Source organism: Phocoena phocoena, chromosome 11, assembly GCF_963924675.1.
Source record: "Phocoena phocoena chromosome 11, mPhoPho1.1, whole genome shotgun sequence".
Lineage (NCBI taxonomy): Eukaryota > Metazoa > Chordata > Mammalia > Artiodactyla > Phocoenidae > Phocoena > Phocoena phocoena.
This window is the reverse complement of record NC_089229.1, coordinates 30,723,946-30,742,200: the sequence shown is the minus strand read 5'-3', so window position 1 is coordinate 30,742,200 and position 18,255 is coordinate 30,723,946. Positions and strand designations below refer to the sequence as shown.

General features: G+C 38.9%; 1 protein-coding gene across 2 annotated transcripts in view; it reads right to left on the bottom strand.

Annotated features, from left to right (window-relative positions):
- Positions 1-220: 220 nt before the first annotated feature.
- The window catches only part of POC1B (POC1 centriolar protein B), a 102,882-nt gene continuing 84,847 nt past the window's right edge, over positions 221-18,255 (bottom strand). For both annotated transcript variants that reach the window (XM_065887547.1, XM_065887548.1), the window contains 2 exons: positions 3,891-4,109; positions 221-547 (listed from right to left, as the gene is read on the bottom strand). In XM_065887547.1, coding sequence (XP_065743619.1) covers positions 443-547; positions 3,891-4,109 — 324 coding nt within the window. In that variant the 3' untranslated portion in view covers positions 221-442. The remainder of the gene's footprint in view (positions 548-3,890; positions 4,110-18,255) is intronic.

Here is an 18,255-nt window from a genome sequence, read left to right as displayed (position 1 = left end):
CATACAAAATGCTGTTTTAGAGGTAAGTGAATTATTTCACTCCAAGGGTAGTTTACACTAAAAAAGTACACCAGGTGTTTAAGGAATTGCCTGAACATGGTCAATTTGGAGTAACAGTGAAATACAGAGATTTGACGACTTTACTAGCAGGATTTGGACTATTAATGAAAACTGACATTTAAAATAATATGGGGGAAAATACAGAGCCACTTGAACGTGTATCACTTTATTACTGCAATCATAAATGGTAATGATTTGAATTAGTCCTTGGCATTGATTTGTGTGTTTAAATTAGTCCTTAATTATGCCTTTTCTGCCTTTTGTTGCTCACCCTTTTAAGAAATGCCATGATAATTAGCACATGGTTGTGTTGCATAAAGCATCTTGTACTACCTTCCTGAGTACGCGTACATTTCTCGTGCCTCTGCTCATATCTTTCTGTTCAACTTTTCTGTTGGATAGCATTGAAAAGCCTTTGCTGATTTTCAAGGCAGTCTTTCAGCTTATCCTCTGTCAAAGTCAGTCGCTGCTCCAGGATTGAAACAGTCTGCAAAAAAGGAGGACAAAAGAATCAATGCCTGGTGACCTGGTGGTGAGGATGATGATGATAATCTCAGCACTGATCTTTTTCAGAACTGGAATGCCACCCTTTCGCCAGGAGGTTGGCTCAGAAATGAACCCCAGAACTTGCCCCGCTTCTGTGCCCTAACACAAGGCAAAGCACTGTCAAGCAGTTTGAGGAAAAGAAAAAAAAGGGAACCATTTGAGGAAAATGGAGTAAATGATCAAGCCTCTGTAGGCAATTCTGAAGTCTGATCTTCTAAAGCATTGCTGCCAGAGAAGAGGCCACATGAGGCATGTTAGGTAGTGTCACAGGTGACATGGGATGGGGGAGGTGGGGATGGAATGCCACATAACCCCACTGCTACTTAAATGGCATCACTGGTCCTTCTGTCACAATCAATCCATGACGGACCATACCTATATTACCCTAGACGGCTGGATACCTAGCTTACTTTGAAAATATAATGACTGCTACCCCTTTCTGCACCCAGAAGATGACAGCAACTCATAGGGTTGTTAGGAAGACTGACTAAATGAAATACGGCACGTAAAATGCTTAAGCTGGTGCCTGCCACACAGGACTTCGTGAATCTTAGATATTCTAACTCCTTCAGCTTGTGAGTGAGTATATAACTACACACCTGCGTGCGACTACTTTTAAATCTAATAGTGATAGACTACTTCATCTTCAGTCTTTTATCTTTTAAAAAAACTATACGATAAAATAGATTCAGGAAGTTGCATGAAAAACATGTGGCACTTAATGAACTCTCACAAGAAAAGCACGCTTATGACCAACACCCAGGTCAAGAACTAGAACTCTGCCAGCCACCCCAGAGTGCCTTGCGTGCACCTTCCCCCATAACAGCCCCTATTCTGACCATTATAATACTCACTTTTCTGCAGGTCTTTATAGTTTTATCTTTCAAGTGTACATCCCTAGACACTATATCTTACCCATTTTCAAGATTTGATGTCATTTAAAGTCTTTTAATCTACAGATCCCTACTCACTCCATTTATTTTCTTTATAATTTGTCTTTGGACAGGTTCAGGCCATTTGACCTGCAGCACCTCTATCAGTCTGGATTTTAGGGACTGCGTACTCTGGGTACAGTTTAATCTGTTCTTCTACCCTCTGTATTTTATGTAAATTGGAAGCTGGATTCAAAGGCTTGGTAAGACTCAGGTTAGATCCCTTGGTAAGACTATTCTTTCTTTTGAGGGCGCAATAATAACATTTGCTTCTTTTTCTGTGTTGTCAGTAGCTACTTAATGTCTAGATCTATCGATTCTTAGAGATTGCCAGTGATATTCTAATTCCATCATTTAAAAAATGTATTAGTTGAGATAATTTATACAAGACACTTCTCTCATATATTATTTGGTTACCTGGTAGTACAGGTCATATAGGAAAAGCAGCATAATAAATGCTTGGTTACAATTGATTCCCTACCAGCCTCTGAAGGCAATCAATCAGTTTTAAAAAAAAAACTGTCTAATAGTTTTTGCTCTCATATTCCATACTATAGATCATGATTCATTGAAATTAACGGCAATGCTGATAATACTTTCTACTATTTCTTGAGTGCCTATTATGTGCCAAGCATTTTGCCTGATACTTATCACAATGTAAGATGCAGAAGCTTTTGATATGTGTATCATCAACACCTTTAACCCTGGTTAACTCCACTCACCTACCAACCATCTTAAAAGTTATAATGAGAAAGTGATACTACAATCTGTACTGAATTATAAGCACTGCCACTGGGTTAGGAGATGTTCAGTCATCTGTAATTAAAGTGAATCTGAATGTGTTTATTTTACTTGTTATTTGCCCACAGATTCACACTGTTCCCATTTTGCAAGTGTGCTGTGCCTGCTTTTAACTTTTCATATTTGAAGGAAATTAAAAGTAAAAAATTACAGACTTTCAATAAAGTTTAAAGTGATCCATTAAAGAAGGCAAAGTGAGTCACGAAGCTGACAGAGTAGAAGATGGAAAGACCCTAAAGAGGACTTGCCACCAATGTGACAGTGCAGGTGAGGAAGCCAGGGCCCTGGGAAACAGGCCAACCAAAACTAAAGCTGGCATGAAGCTGAGAGAAAAACTGCCTTTTAAAGGAAAGGAAAGTCTGATAAACACACACTCTAGCACAATACTGCAGAGCAAAAATTGATGATTTTCCTATGATTTTCATTGAACAGATCTTATGACTCCAAGGTCAAACACACACTCTAGCACAATACTGCAAAGCAAAAATTGATGATTTTCCTATGATTTTCATTGAACAGATCTTACGACTCCAAGGTCTCACAAGGCTTGTTCTCACAATTTGTCATGACCCACATCCACATCCATCCACATCCCTTAACTCCAAGGCCCTGAGATGTTATCTAAAGGGTAAAAATTTTAATTACTGGCTCTTAACCCAAAATGGAACCTTAAAAGTCCGATGCCAGGGCCTTGAATTCTCTGGAGATGAGAACAAGAATTAGATGATTTCTATGCATGAGCAATTTCAACTTGAAATATTTATTCTACAAAAGTAACTGACGTCTTCTCTAGTTCACATTATAGCCTCTTTCTGTATAATTTAGGACAGTGTCTGCTCTGGATCCTCATTCTGTTTATCAAAGAGGAACAATAAGAATTCTTCAAAGGAAACACTGAGCAGAGCTGGAAGGGCAACCTCTGATGTATCCATCTTAATACACCGCTTCCATTAAATGACATCTGTATTTCCTGACCAAGAGTTGGAAGACCTTTGATATGTTAAGATCCATGGTATCCCTTCTTGCAAAAGTATACTGGCATCAAAGGACTGGGTAATATTCTAAAAGGGGAATGTGGAAACCTCACCTCCAGAAGAACAGAGCATCAACGTAAGGAGCTTTGGAATGAGGGAAGTTAAACATTGGACAGAGAGAACTTCTTCAGAGTGAAAAACTAAAGCAATGCCAAAATTTCATTCTAACCGAAATGATTAATCCCAATACATTTTTCTTATTGCCCTAAATATTTCTTTGATAATGTCCAAATCTGAATACATGGCATCAAAAATTCTTACGGCAAAACATTACTGTCCAAAATCAAATAATACATTTGTAGCATGAAGTACATGGTCTCCCCTATTTGCCTGTGGGCCTCAGATGCTAGATAGAGTACAGTGTGTGTGCACACATGCATACGTGTGTGTGGGCTCTGACTTGCCTTAGGTTTAGAGCGGCTCAGCACAGCAGGTGCTGCTGTATTAACTACCACCTTTGAACTTGCCTTGCTAAGAAAGAAAAACTTGCGACTAAGTGAAAAGTGCGCCAACCCACCTGTGTCAAAACATTGAGCTGTTCCATAATATGCTCCAATGCGTCGGTCACAGCGAGTGGTATGCTTCGTTGATTCTCAGAAGGGAGGTCACTCATTTCTTCTGTTTTCTTTTTCAAGGTTGTAGGTGAACATTCTGATGACATTAAAGAAGGGTTCAAGAAATATCCGCAGATCTCTTCACCCTTGTCTGGTAGAGTATGAACAGTGGTTTCCGTTGTCTTTGACACCATAGAAAAGATAGGAAGAGTTATATTTTCCAAACTTTAAAATGATATAATATTAAAAAGTTTTCAATGTTCCTCTTTTAAAAGCCCAGCTTTAATTGTTCATCTTCAACTACAGCAAATTATGGAAACTACAATTATAAGAAGGAAAAAAAGGCTAAAAAAGGATGGACGAAATTCACGATTTTCCTTGATTTTTTTCCCAATAAAATTGTATGTATCTGTCTGAAAGATCAGGTGTTCTACCATTAAAAAGGTGTTACATGCTAATTCTTGATTTTTAAAAAGTCACATCCATTAAGGTGAGGATTATTTGATTTCTATGGGGAGGAGACAAGATGGCAGAGTAGAAGGACTTGAGCTTACCTCCCCTCATGAAAACACCAAAATCACAGCTAACTGCTGAACAACAATCGAAAAAAAGATGAGAACCTACCAAAAAGATACTCTACATCCAAAGACAAAGAAGAAGCCACACAAGACAGTAGGAGGGGTGCATTCACAGTATAATCAAATCCCATAACCACCAGGTGGGTGACCCACAAACTGGAAAATAATTATATCACAGAGGTTTTCCCACAGGAGGCAGAGTTCTGAGCCCCATCTCAGGCCCTCCCCCAGCCAGGGGGACTGGCATCAGGAGGAAGAGGAGCCCCCAGAGCTTTTGGATTTGAAGGCCAGTAGGGCTAGAGTGCAGGAGCTCCACAGGACTGAGGGAAACAGAGACTCCACTCCTGGAGGTCCCACACAAGGTTTCATGTGCACTGAGATACAGGGCAAAGCAGTGACTCCACAGGAGCCTGGGCCAGACCTACCTGCAGGTCTTGGAGGGTCTCCTGGGGAGGCGGGGGTTGACTGTGGCTCACTGTGGGGACAAGGACGATGGTGGTGGAGGCCCCGGGGAATATTCATCTGCATGAGCTCTACTGGAGGTCGCCATTTTGGCACTGAGACCTGGCCCCACCCAACAACCTGCAGGCTCCAGTGCTAGGATGCCATGGGCCAACCAACCAACAGGGTGGGAACACACCACCACCCATCAGCAGACAGGCTGCCTAAAGTCATCCTGAGCCCACAGCCATCTCTAAACACACCCCTTGACATGGCCTTGCCCACCAGTGGGAAAAGATGCAGTTCCACCCATCAGTGGGCAGGCACCAGTCCCTCCCACCAGGAAACCTGCACACAGCCCCCTAGACCAACCTCACCCACCAGGGTGCAGACACCAGAAGGTAGAGGAACTACAAACCTGCAGCCTCAGAAACGGAGACTGCAAACACAGGAGTTAGATAAAATGAAACGGCAGGTAAATATATTCCAGACAAAGGAACAAGATAAAACCCCAGAAGAACAACTAAGTGAAGTGGAGATAGACAATCTTCCTGAAAAAAAAAAGAGTAATGATAGTAAAGACGATCCAAGATCTCACAAAAAGAATGAAGGCACAAGAAATGTTTAAAAAAGAGCTATAGAAGATTTAAAAATCAAAGAGGTGAACAATACAATAACTGAAATGAAAAATACTCTAGAAGGAATCAATTAGCAGAATAAATGAGGCAGAAGAACAAGTGAGCTGGAATATATTGCTGGAGATCACTGTCATGGAACATATTAAAGAAAAAAGAATGAATAGAAATAAGGACACTCTCAGAGACCTCTGGAACAACATTAAACACACCAACATTCACATTATAGGGGTTCCAGAAGGAGAAGAGAGAGAGAAAGGGCCTGAGAAAATATCTGAAGAGATAATAGCCAAAAACTTACCTAACATGGGAAAGGAAACAGTCACCCAAGTCCAGGAAGCACAGAGTGTCCCATACAGGATAAACCCAAGGAGGAACACAACAAGACACATTAATCAAACTGACAAAAATTAAAGCAAGGAGAAAATACTAAAAGCAACAAGGGAAAAGCAACATGTAACATACAAGGGAATCCCCATAAGGTTATCAGCTGATTTTTCAGCAGAAACTCTGCAGGCCAGAAGGGAGTGGCATGATATATTTAAAGTGATGAAAGGGAAAAACCTATAACCAAGAATACTCTACCCAGCAAGGCTCTGGTTCAGATTCGAGGGAGAAATCAAAAGCTTTACAGACAAGTAAAAGCTAAGAGAATTCAGCACCACCAAACCAGCTTTATGACACATGCTAAAGGAACTTCTCTAGGCAGAAAAGGCCACAACTAGAAATGAGAAAATTACGAATGGGAAAGCTCACTGATAAAGGCAAACATAAAGGTAAGAAGTCATCCACATACGAATACGATATCAAAACCAGCAATCTCGAGGAGAGTACAAATGTAGGCTATATTGGAAATGCATTAGAAATCAAGAGACCAGCAACTTGAAACAATCTTGTATGTGAGATATATATATTATATATATATATATGGCTATATCAAAACCTCATGGTAATGGCAAACTGAAAATCTACAATAGATACACACGCACACAAAAGAAAAAGCAATCCCAACACAACACTAAAGTTAGTCATCAAATCACAACAGGAGAGAACAAAAGAGGAAGGAAAGAAAAAAGACCTAGAAAAACAAATCCAAAACAATTAACAAAATGGCAATAGGAACATACATATAGATAATTACCTTAAACATAAACGAATTTAAGGTTCAAACCAAAAGACACAGACTGGCTGAACAGATACAAAATCAAGACCCATATATGCTGTCTACAAGAGACCCACTTCAGATCTAGGGACACATACAGACTGAAAGTGAGGAAATGGAAAAAGGTATTCCATGCAAATGGAAATCAAAAGAAAGGTGGAGTAGCAATACTCATCTCAGAAGAAACAGACTTTAAAATAAAGACTGTTACAAGAGACAAGGGCAGTACATGATGATCAAGGGATCAATCTGAGAAGAAGGTATAACAATTGAAATATATATGCACCCAACATAGGAGCATCTCAGTATATAAGGCAAACACAAACACTAATAGCCACAAAAAGAGAAACTGACAGTAACACAATAATGGGGGGGGGTCTTTAACACCCCACTTACATCAATGAACAGATCCAGACAGAAAATCAATAGGGAAACACAGGCCTTAAATGACATGTTAGACCAGATAGACTTAATTGATATTTATAGTGCATTCCATTCAAAAGCAGCAGAATAGACATTCTTCTCAAGTGCACATGGAACATTCTCCAGGATAGATTACATGCTGGGCCACAAAGCAAACCTTGGTATATTTAAGAAAATGGAAGTCATATCAAGGATCTTTTTTGACCACAATGCTATGAGATTAGAAATCAACTACAAGGAAAAAAACTAAAAAACACAAACACGTGGAGGCTAAACAATATGCTACTAAACAACCGATGGATCACTGAGGAAATCAACAAATACCTAGAGACAAATGAAAACGAAAGCACGATGTTCCAAAACCTATGGGATGCAGCAAAAGCAGAGAAATTTACAGTGATAGTCTTACCTCAGGAAACAAGAAAAATCTCAAATAAACCTACCCTTATACCTAAAGCAACTAGAGAAAGAACAACAGACAAAACCCAAAGTTAGTACAAGGAAAGAAATAAAGATCAGAGGGGAAGTAAAATAGAGACAAAGAAAACAATAGAAAAGATCAATGAAACTAAAAGCTGGTTCTTTGAGAAGATAAATAAAATTGATAAACCTTCAGCCAGACTCATAAGGAAAAAAAAGGAGAGACCTCAAATCAATAAAATTTGAAATGAAAAAAGTTCCAACAGACACCACAGAAATACAAAGGATCATAAGAGACTGCTACAAGCAACTCTATACCAATAAAATGGGCAACCTAGAAGAAATGGAAAAATCCTTAGGTATAATATTCTAAGACTGAACCAGAAAGAAATAGAAAATATAAACAGACCAATCACAAGTACTGAAATTGAAACTGTGATTAAAAATCTTCCAACAAAGAAAAGTCCAGAATCAGATGGCTTCACAGGTGAATTCTATCAAACATTTAGAGAAGAGTTAATACCTGTCTTTCTGAAACTATTCTGAAACTATTATAAAAAATTGAACAGTATAGAGGTTCCTTAAAAAACTAAGAACAGGGCTTCCCTGGTGGTGCAGTGGTTGAGAGTCCGCCTGCCAATGCAGCGGACACGGGTTTGTGCCCCGGTCCAGGAAGATCCCACATGCTGCAGAGTGGCTGGGCCCATGAGCCATGGCCACTGAACCTGCACGTCCGGAGCCTGTGCTCCGCAACAGGAGAGGCCACAACAGTGAGAGGCCCGCTTACCACAAAACAAACAAACAAAACAACTAAAAACAGAACTGCCATATGACCCAGCAATCCCACTCCTGGGCATATATCTGGAGAAAACCATAATTCGAAAAGGTACATGCACCCCATTGTTCATTGCAGCACTATTTACAATAGCCAGGACACAGAAGCAACCTAAATGTTCATCGACAGATGAATGGATAAAGAAGATGTGGTACAGAAGATGTGGTACATATATACAAGGAGATATTACTCAGACATAAAAAGGAATGAAATAATGCTATTTGCAGCAACATGGATGTACCTAAAGATTATCATACTAAGTGAAGTAAGTCAGACAGAGAAGGATAAATATATATCACTTATATGTGGACTCTAAAAGGATGATACAAATGAACTTAATTACAAAAGAGAAACAGACTCACAGACTTTGAAGACAAACTTATGGTTACCAAAGGGGACAGGTCAGGGGGAGGGATAAATTAGGAGTTTTGGATTAACATCTACACACTACTATATATAAAATAGATAATCAACAAGGACCTACTTATAGCACAGGGAATTCTACTCAATATTCTGTAAAAACGTACATGGGAAAAGAATCTGAAAAAGAATGGAGATTATATATGTATAACTGAATCACTTTGCTGTACACCTGAAACTAACACAACATTGTAAATCAATTATACCCCAATATAAAATAAAAAACTATTACTTTAAAAAATGAAAATAATAAGCGTTGGTGGAGAAATTGGAACCCTCATGCATTGCTGTGGGAATATAAAGTGGTCACCTGATGTGGAAAACAGTTTGGCTATTCCTCAAAAGGTTGCAACACAGAATTAGCATACAATCTAGCAATTCCACTCCTGAGTATATATCCACAAGAACTGAAAGCAAGGACTTGAACAGATACTTGTACACCAATATTCATAGTGGCATTATTCACAATAGTCAAAAGATAAAAACAACCCAGTATCAATCAACAAATAAATGTATAAACAAAATGTGGTACACACATACAACTGAATATTATTTAACCATAAAAATAAATAGAATTCTACTACATGCTACAACATGGATGAACCTTGAAAACATACTAAGTGAAAACAAACAAGACACAAAAGAAAATACCGTATGATTCCATTAATATGAGGTACCTGGAATAGGCAAATTCAGAGAGAGTATAGGTTACCACGAGCTGGAGGGGAGAAGAAACATGGAGCTTATGTACCCATAATGAGGACAGAGTTTCTGTTTGAAATGATGACAAAGATCTCAAAATAGTGGTGATGGGTACATAACATTGTGAATACTTAATGCCAGGGAACTGTACACTTAAAAATGGTTAAAATGGTCAATTTTACGATATGTATATTTTACCACAATAAAACAAATAAGCCCTCCAAACATAGAGCAATAAAAATCTAAAAATAAAATTAAGAAAACAACTCAGTCTACATGAGCATCAAAAAGAATAAAATGTTTAGGAATCAATTTAACAAAAACAGTGCAAGGCTTATATACCAAAAACTACAAATAAACCATCAATGAAAGAAATTAAAGACCTAAATAAATGAAAAGACATTCCATACCCCATGTTCATGGAATGTAAGACTTAATATTGTTAAGATGGCAATATTCTCCAAATTGATATATACAGGTATACAATCCCCATCAAAATCCCAGCTGCCTGTTTAAAAGATATTGACATGGGGGTCTTAAAAGGCATATAGAAATGCAAGGAACCCAGAATAGCCAAAAGAATATTGAAGGACACATTTCAAGACTCACATTTCCCAGTTTCAAAATTCACTACAAAACTACAGTAATCAAGACAGCCATGGGACTGGTATAAGGACAGACATATAGATCAATGGAATAGATAGACCTTTCCATATACAGTCAATTGATTTTTGACAAGGTTGCCAAGATAATTTAATGGAAAATAACAGTCTTTTTCAAGAAACTGTGCTGGGAAAACTGTGTTTTTAAATTCAAAAGAATGGATTTGGGCCCCTACCTCACACCATGTACAGGATTAACTCAAAATGGATCATAAAGTTAACTACAGGAGCTAAAACAATACAAATCTTAGAAGACAACATAGGAGTAAATTTTCCTCACCTTGGATTAGACTGAAGCTTCTTAGATACAATACCAAACTAACAAATGACAAAATAACAAATTGGACTTTATCAAAACATACAACTTTTGTGCTTCAAAAGACAACAAGAGGGACTTCCCAGTGGTCCAGTGACTAAGACTCCATGCTCCCAATGCAGGGGGCCCAGGTTCTATCCCTGGTCAGGCGGCTATATACCACGTGCCATAACTAAGAGTTTGCATGCCACAATGAAGACCCTGCACGCAGCAAAGAAGATCTCGCATGTCTCAACTAAGACCCGGCGCAGCCAAATAAATATTTTTTAACAGTAGGTAACAAGAAAGTGGGAACAAATCTCGCAGAATTGGGGAAAATATTTGCAAATCATGTATTTGATAAGAGACTTGTATGAGAACATATAAAGAATTCTTACAACTCAACAATAAAAAGACAACCCAGGGGCTTCCCTGGTGGCGCAGTGGTTGAGAGTCCACCTGCCGATGCAGGGGACACAGGTTCGTGCCCTGGTCTGGGAAGATCCCACATGCCACGGACTGGCTAGGCCCGTGAGCCATGGCTGCCGAGCCTGCGCGTCCGGAGCCTGTGCTCCGCAACGGGAGAGGCCACAACAGTGAGAGGCCCGTGTACCGCAAAAAAAAAAAAAAAAAAAAAAAACCAATTAAAAATGATCAAAGGATTTGAATAGACATTTCTCTAAAGAAGATGATACACAAATGGCCAATAAGCACATAAAAAGGCACTCAATATCATTAGTTATCAGGGAAATGCAAATCAAAACCACGATGAGATACCAATTCATACCCATTAGGATGACTAAAATAAAAAAGAAAGAATAAAACAAGTGCTGAAGATGTAGAGAAACTCGAATCCTCATACATTGCTGGTGGGATTGTAAAATGATACAGTCACTTTGGAAAACAGTTTGGAAAAATTCCTCAAAACATTAAACATTGAATTACTATGACCCAGTGATTCCACTCCTTGGTATATGCCCAAGAGAAATGACATCCTTTACATATATCCACCTAAAACTTGTACATGAATACACAGCAGCATTATTTAGAATAGCCAATAAAATGGAAACAACCTATATACATCAGAATGTTGTGATAATTAATGGAAAAACAAAATGTGGTATTATCCTTACAATGGATATCAGTTACCCACAAAAAAAGAATGAAGTACTGATACATCCTACAACACGATGAACCTTGGAAACAGTAGGCTGAGTTAAAGAAGCCATACACAAAGGCCACATATTATGTGATTCCATATGTATGAAATAGTCAGAATAGACAAATACAGGAAGACAGACTGAGATTAGTGGTTGCCAGGGGCTGGGAGGAGGGAAGAATGGGCAGAGGTCGGTAATGGGTATGTGGGTGATGAAAATACTCTAAAATTATTTTTGGAATGATTAAACATTCTAAAATTAGACAGCAGTGATGGTTGCACAACTTTGTGAATATTCTAAAAATCATTAAATTGTACTCTTTAAAACGGCAAGTTTTCTAGTATGTGAATTACCTCATTAAAGCTATTTTAAGAACAAAGAATCCAAATATATGCATCACAGAATTAAAAAAAAATTTTAATCAGTTTTTCATTCCTGGTTGTCACTGGCATATGAGAGTTCCAGACAGAAGGTACCTCAAACATGGCATGTGTACTTCTAATGATGATGGTGGTGGTGGTGATGATGATGGTGACAATCAGCAAGTACAGAGCTTACTGTGTACTTGGCATTGTTTCAAGTGCTTTACACATGTTAACTGGTTTAATCTTCACAATAACCCGATCAGGTACGTTCTGTTCTACTATTATTCTCATTTTTCAAACTAGGAAACAGAGATACAGAGAGACTAAATAACTCGCCCAAGCTCACACAGGTAGGAAAGGTGTATGAAACATAACCAATCATAGATCTAAGAGATGCCAAAGCACTCTGGGTATTGTAACCTTGGGATCAAAGCCACTGTTCTGCATGATCTTCCCAACCATTTTTAGGAAGATGAAAACTTTCAAATTTCCCTCTGTCATAATCTTACTAATTCATCATCTGTTGAAAATAATAAAAACAAACTCAAAATCCACCACCCCCAGTTCAAACTTATTTTAAAATATGCATAAAACACATCTTATTACTCCTACCCAGCTGAGTGTATCTGCTCAGGTTCTTTTTGTTTGTTCACTTAACAAATACTTCTGGAGCCTCGCTCTGTGTGAGGCGCAGATCTCAATGGTGAGAACCTAGCAGTGGGTGGCAGGCCCCAAGACTCTGCTCTCCTAAAGCTTATGTTCTGGTACCTTCAGTTATTTGGTACCTTATCTTTTCTACTTTTGTTTTGTTGCATACCAGCCTATGTTTATCTCCAAAACCATCCTGGTCTCTGAGCAGTTATGCTCTGTACCCACAGTTTTCCACCTTTGTGATATACCTGACAATATTAGGGTCTGAACCTAAAATACCTGAATGAAAATGACTTTTTTGGGCAGAAAGCACTCATTAAAATCCACACCCCCCAAAGAATCCTATTAGTAATGCTTTGAATTACTGAACTCTGTGTGATGAAGAAAATCTAAAACTGTCCTTGAAATGTTCAGAAGCAAAACTCCTAGCAATCACAGATCACAGAACAAGTTCACATAAAGGATTTTTAATGCCACTCATTAGCTGGGCCCAGAAGCACCTATGACCTACTTATTCATGTCCTGAGCTAAGGGAACTTAGAAAACAACCTACAGCACTTATCTACCAGGGTCCCCAGCTATTGGCTGGTGGCAAACAATGAAATGAAAGCAGTGTAAAAGTGAGTATGGAATATCTGAAGAATTCACCAAGAAGTCCTGTCTCACAGTCACAGTCTGCATCCTGGTCCTAGGCAGCCACTTCATTGACTGGGGACATTGTATGGATGGCCATGCACAGCCATCCTCACCTTAAAATAAATAATTCCTGCTCAAAAGACAGACTTTTTTTTTTTTTTTTTTAACATTGCTTCTGCTGTGCCTTCTCTGCCCTCCTAGCATGACTGAATCTTTTTTGATCTCCAAATTTCAGCTTAATTGTCACATCTTCAGAAAAGTAGTCCCTGGCCACCCTAATGAAGGTGGTCTGTCTACTGGCTACCATGGCCTCCTGATGTCTTCTTCTGTAACTGATCAGAGTTGTCTTTTCCTTCTCTATTGTCTGTCTCCCTCACTAGACTGTGCTATGCCTACTCTTCTGACCACTGTACCCCCTGGATTTAGCAGAAACATAAATATTTTTGAATATGTTAACCACTCACATGCAGAGTTTATCACCGCTCTCACAGATGGAAACCAAACTCTCTATGACCAGGACAGTCTTTTTTACACGGATCACAACATACCTAAGTATGTACACACATGGTCGCAAATATAACTAATTGTAGTAGCAGCTCCGGCCCTTCGTGGGAAAAGGCCTCAATCTAATTAACAAATTGGTCATCAAACCCTGGGGGATTGCAGTCAGGGTGGTTAGTGAAGAAAGGGCAGTAGGAAATGGGCAAAGAAAGATTTAAGGCCGTAGACAGTCTAGGCAGAAAACCTTAACAATAGTTTTCTTGTTTGGGACCCCCCAAAAAAAGTATATATATATATACATATATATATATATATATATATATATATATATATACTATCATATGACACATAAAGATGAATAGAAAAGGGAAAAGGGTATGGGCAGAGAGAGAAAAAAAGTACGAGATCTCCATCCCACATTAGCCAACTGACAGATCTGTTCTCTGGTCTCTCAAAGCTATTTGGACCTAGATATGAGCAGATTCTTTCCCACCGACCAAGCCTGCCTTTGCTTCCTGTTTGTACAGGAAAAGAACAAGATGCACAGCTTGGGGAAGTTTCAATGCTCTCATTCATAAAATTTTAAAAAAAAATGAAAAGGGAAAAAATATGTTTAAGATTCTGGGTTATTAAAAGTCTAGCAAATGAGGCTGCAGTACCTGCTTGCTCCCAGTACATTGAGGTCCTCTCCTACTTCAGAGTTGCTAATATTCATTTTTTGGGTGAATGCTTACTGAACACTGACATTATACTAAGCATTTACCAATGTTAAATGTGAGTACAATGTGATACCAGCAATCAAGGAGGAGTCTCTATTATGGGGAGAGAATTAAGACAGAGCAAGGCCGGGATCCCCTGCAGTGCCTGGCATATACCGGCAGTGAATAAGCAAGAAACACAAGCAAATGACTGTAAGAACAGAACAAATGCTTTGGAAGTCCATAAAAGGAAGAAATCACACATGTTCCCTTACCTCTTACTTTTTTTGCAGACACTTGAAGTACAGCAGGGTAACAATAACATTCATTGATTGATTCAGCAAATGAAGGCCGCCTATACGTAGGCATTAAAGCTACAGCAAAGAACAAATAAGATATGGTACCTTCCTTCACGGAGCTTACAGTTCTCCAGGGAACCAATTCCTTCAAATGGATGGCAGGGCAGTTACCACGCTTAAGTTCTCCTTGGATAAACTCATGGTTGCCATCTCAAAGATGGGAAATACAGCCTCACCAAGTGCACAGAATGAATGTGTGTGGCTAAGAAATCCTTATCTCTACAGGTTAAAAGGCTCCACTTTCCCTCTGAACATATATAATAGAGTAAAAAATACAGAGTTGACTGATGCAAACTACTCTGATAGTCCTGAGAGCTATATATAAAACCTGTCACATTCTGGGGACAAACGACTCTTAACAGGTTGTTTAAATGCCATGATTAATTTTAATGCATAAAGTTTCATTTGTCACATTAGAGAATGAATTCTTTTAATGCATCAACAGAAAGTGAAAATTGTGGCATTTGCAAGTAAATTTTTATTGGGAAATTAACCATTCAACAATGTAATCAAGGTCTACACATTTAAACTACTACTATTTATATCATTAACAATGAAACATTCAAGATACTGTGGTGCCCAATTACATATGGAAGTTCATGCATTATATTTATTCTCTTTCTTCCTCGCCTCTTCTCTCCCCCTTCTACTACCCTTCCTACTTACCCACTCAACTGTCTGGGCTGGCAAGTCAGAACTAATCACTGGCACCACTTCACTCTCGAGGAGGCAAAAGACCTGTACTCTGAAAACTACAAGACGCGGATGAAAGAAATCAAAGATGACACAGACAGATGGAAAGATATACCATGTTCTTGGACTGGAAGAATCAATATTGTCAAAATGACTATACTACCCAAGGTAATCTATAGAGTCAGTGCAACCCCTATCAAATTACCAATGGCATTATTCACAGAACTAGAACAAATAATTTTTAAATTTGTGTGCAACACAAAAGACCCAGAATAGACAAAACAATCTTGAGAAAGAAAAACAGAGCTGGAGGAATCATGCTCCCTGACGTCAGTCTATACACAAAGCTACAGTCATCAAAACACTATGGTACTGGCACAGAAACAGAAATATAGATGAATGGAACAGGATAGAAAGCCCAGAAATAAACCCACGCACTTATGGTCAATTAACCTACAACAAAGGAGGCAAGAACATACAATGAAGAAAAGACAGTCTCTTCAATAAGTAGTGCTGAAAAAACTGGACAGCTACATGTAAAGGAGTGAAATTAGAACATTCTCTAACACCATACACTCTCATAAGTCTTTGTTCATGCCATTGGTAGAGCATTCATCACTTCTCATTATATTTGTGCTTTCATGTCTAATATTCCCTACCAGGTCATGGGGATTACTCTCGAGGGTAGGAGCCATAACTTGGTCATCTTTCTTCCTCAGGTGCCTAGCATAGTGCATGAGTCACATACAGGGCTTAACATTTGTTGAACTGAATTCAACTGACCGTCCTGCATCTGCTGAGCCATCCTCAAAATGTAAATATTAATAATTTGACAGTATTTGGAGAGAACTATTGATATAAACTCAAAGTCAAGCCAGTACGATTCTCTACTAAAAATTACTATCTTAGGCCTCCTCAAAGGCATAATGAGGGAGTAATGGAAGCATTTATCACTTAACTGCAAATCACTTCTTGATTTTTATCCCCCAAAAGTGTATTTGATGGTTTCTGGTGAAATAGCATAAGGATCTTCTGACAAGTGTGAACATGCAAAAGGAGGTACTTCACGTGTACAGATAAGCAGTGACCTGAACTGCAGATACATATTTAATAAATGGGTTAAAATAAGTCAGTTTGGGCTTATACTTAACCTTTCTAGTTTTGATTTAATTCTGTAAGTAGAGAACAAAACAGACCAAAGTCAGCAAAGTCTATCCCAAAGTGGTCTTGATCCCTCTAGCTAAAGTGAGTTTCCCATCACTGAAGGTTCTAAAGTAGACTAGGGATGATCACTTATCAGGGATATTGTGAGAAGTATACAAACATCGGATCAGGAAATTCAAACTGAATGCCCTTTAAAAGTCTGTTCCATTCCTGACATTCTGAGATTTTTTAAATCACTACACACACACTCTTATAAAATGCCTGCCTGAAACAGACCAGGATAACAAAAAATACCTTTTGCCTGGACAAAAATAAAAGCAAATATTGCTTTTCAAAGAAAGAATGGATCATTTATCTTCAACAATAACAATTAGAATAGGGATTAGAAAGTCCAATAATCTTTATATGGGATACAAAACAATGAAGACATACCATGTATTCAAACAAAATTGTTTTTACTTAGCACCTATGTGCCAGGAAAATTCTAGGTGCCAGAGATATAGGAGTATATTAGTTTCCTACCACTGCTGTAACAAATTACCACAAGTTTAGTGGCTTAAACCAACGCAAATTTACTTACTATCTTGTAGTTCTGAAGGTCCAAATAGATTTTATGGGGCTAAAATCAAGGTGTCAGCAGAGCTGTGCTCCTTCTGGAGGCTCCAGGGGAGAATCTGTCCTTGCCTCTTCCAGCTCCTGAGGCTGCCTACATTCATGGCTCTAGGCTGCATCACTCCAATCTCTACTTCTCTGATTCCTATGCCTCCCTCTTCCTCTGTGAGGACCATTGTGACTGTATTGGACCGTAATCTAGGATAATCTCCCCATCTCAAGATCCTTAATCACATTTGCGAAGCCCCTCTGCCGTGTAAAGAAACATATTCACAGATTCTGGGGATGAGAACTTGGACATCTTTACGGACCACTACTCTGCCTAACACAAGAAATGATTACACAAAAGAGACCCTGTTGGGCTTCCCTGGTGGCGCAGTGGTTGAGAGTCCGCCTGCCGATGCAGGGGACACGGGTTCGCGCCCCGGTCCGGGAAGATCCCACGTGCTGCGGAGCGGCTGGGCCTGTGAGCCGTGGCCGCTGAGCCTGCGCGTCTGGAGCCTGTGCTCCGCAACGGGACAGGCCACAACAGTGAGAGGCCCGCGTACCGCAAAAGAAAAAAAAAAAAAAAAAAAGAGACCCTGTTGACATGGGGTTATATTCCAGTGAATAAATATATAGATATGTGATGTAATGTCAGGTAGTAACCATGGTTATGAAGAAAAATAAAGCTGGGCAAGGTGTTACATTATGACTTAGCTCCACTGATGATGCATTTTTTAAATTGGGAGCATGTTAAGTTTGGGATGCCTATGAGCCCTCCAAGGGGAAGAATCATGAATACAATTGGAAATATATGATTCTAGATTTCTGTGGAGAGGTTGGGGCTAAAGATATAAATTTGGGAGTTATCGGAATATATATACATATATTTACCAGTTTTTATAAAGGATACAAATGAACAGCCAGGTGAAGA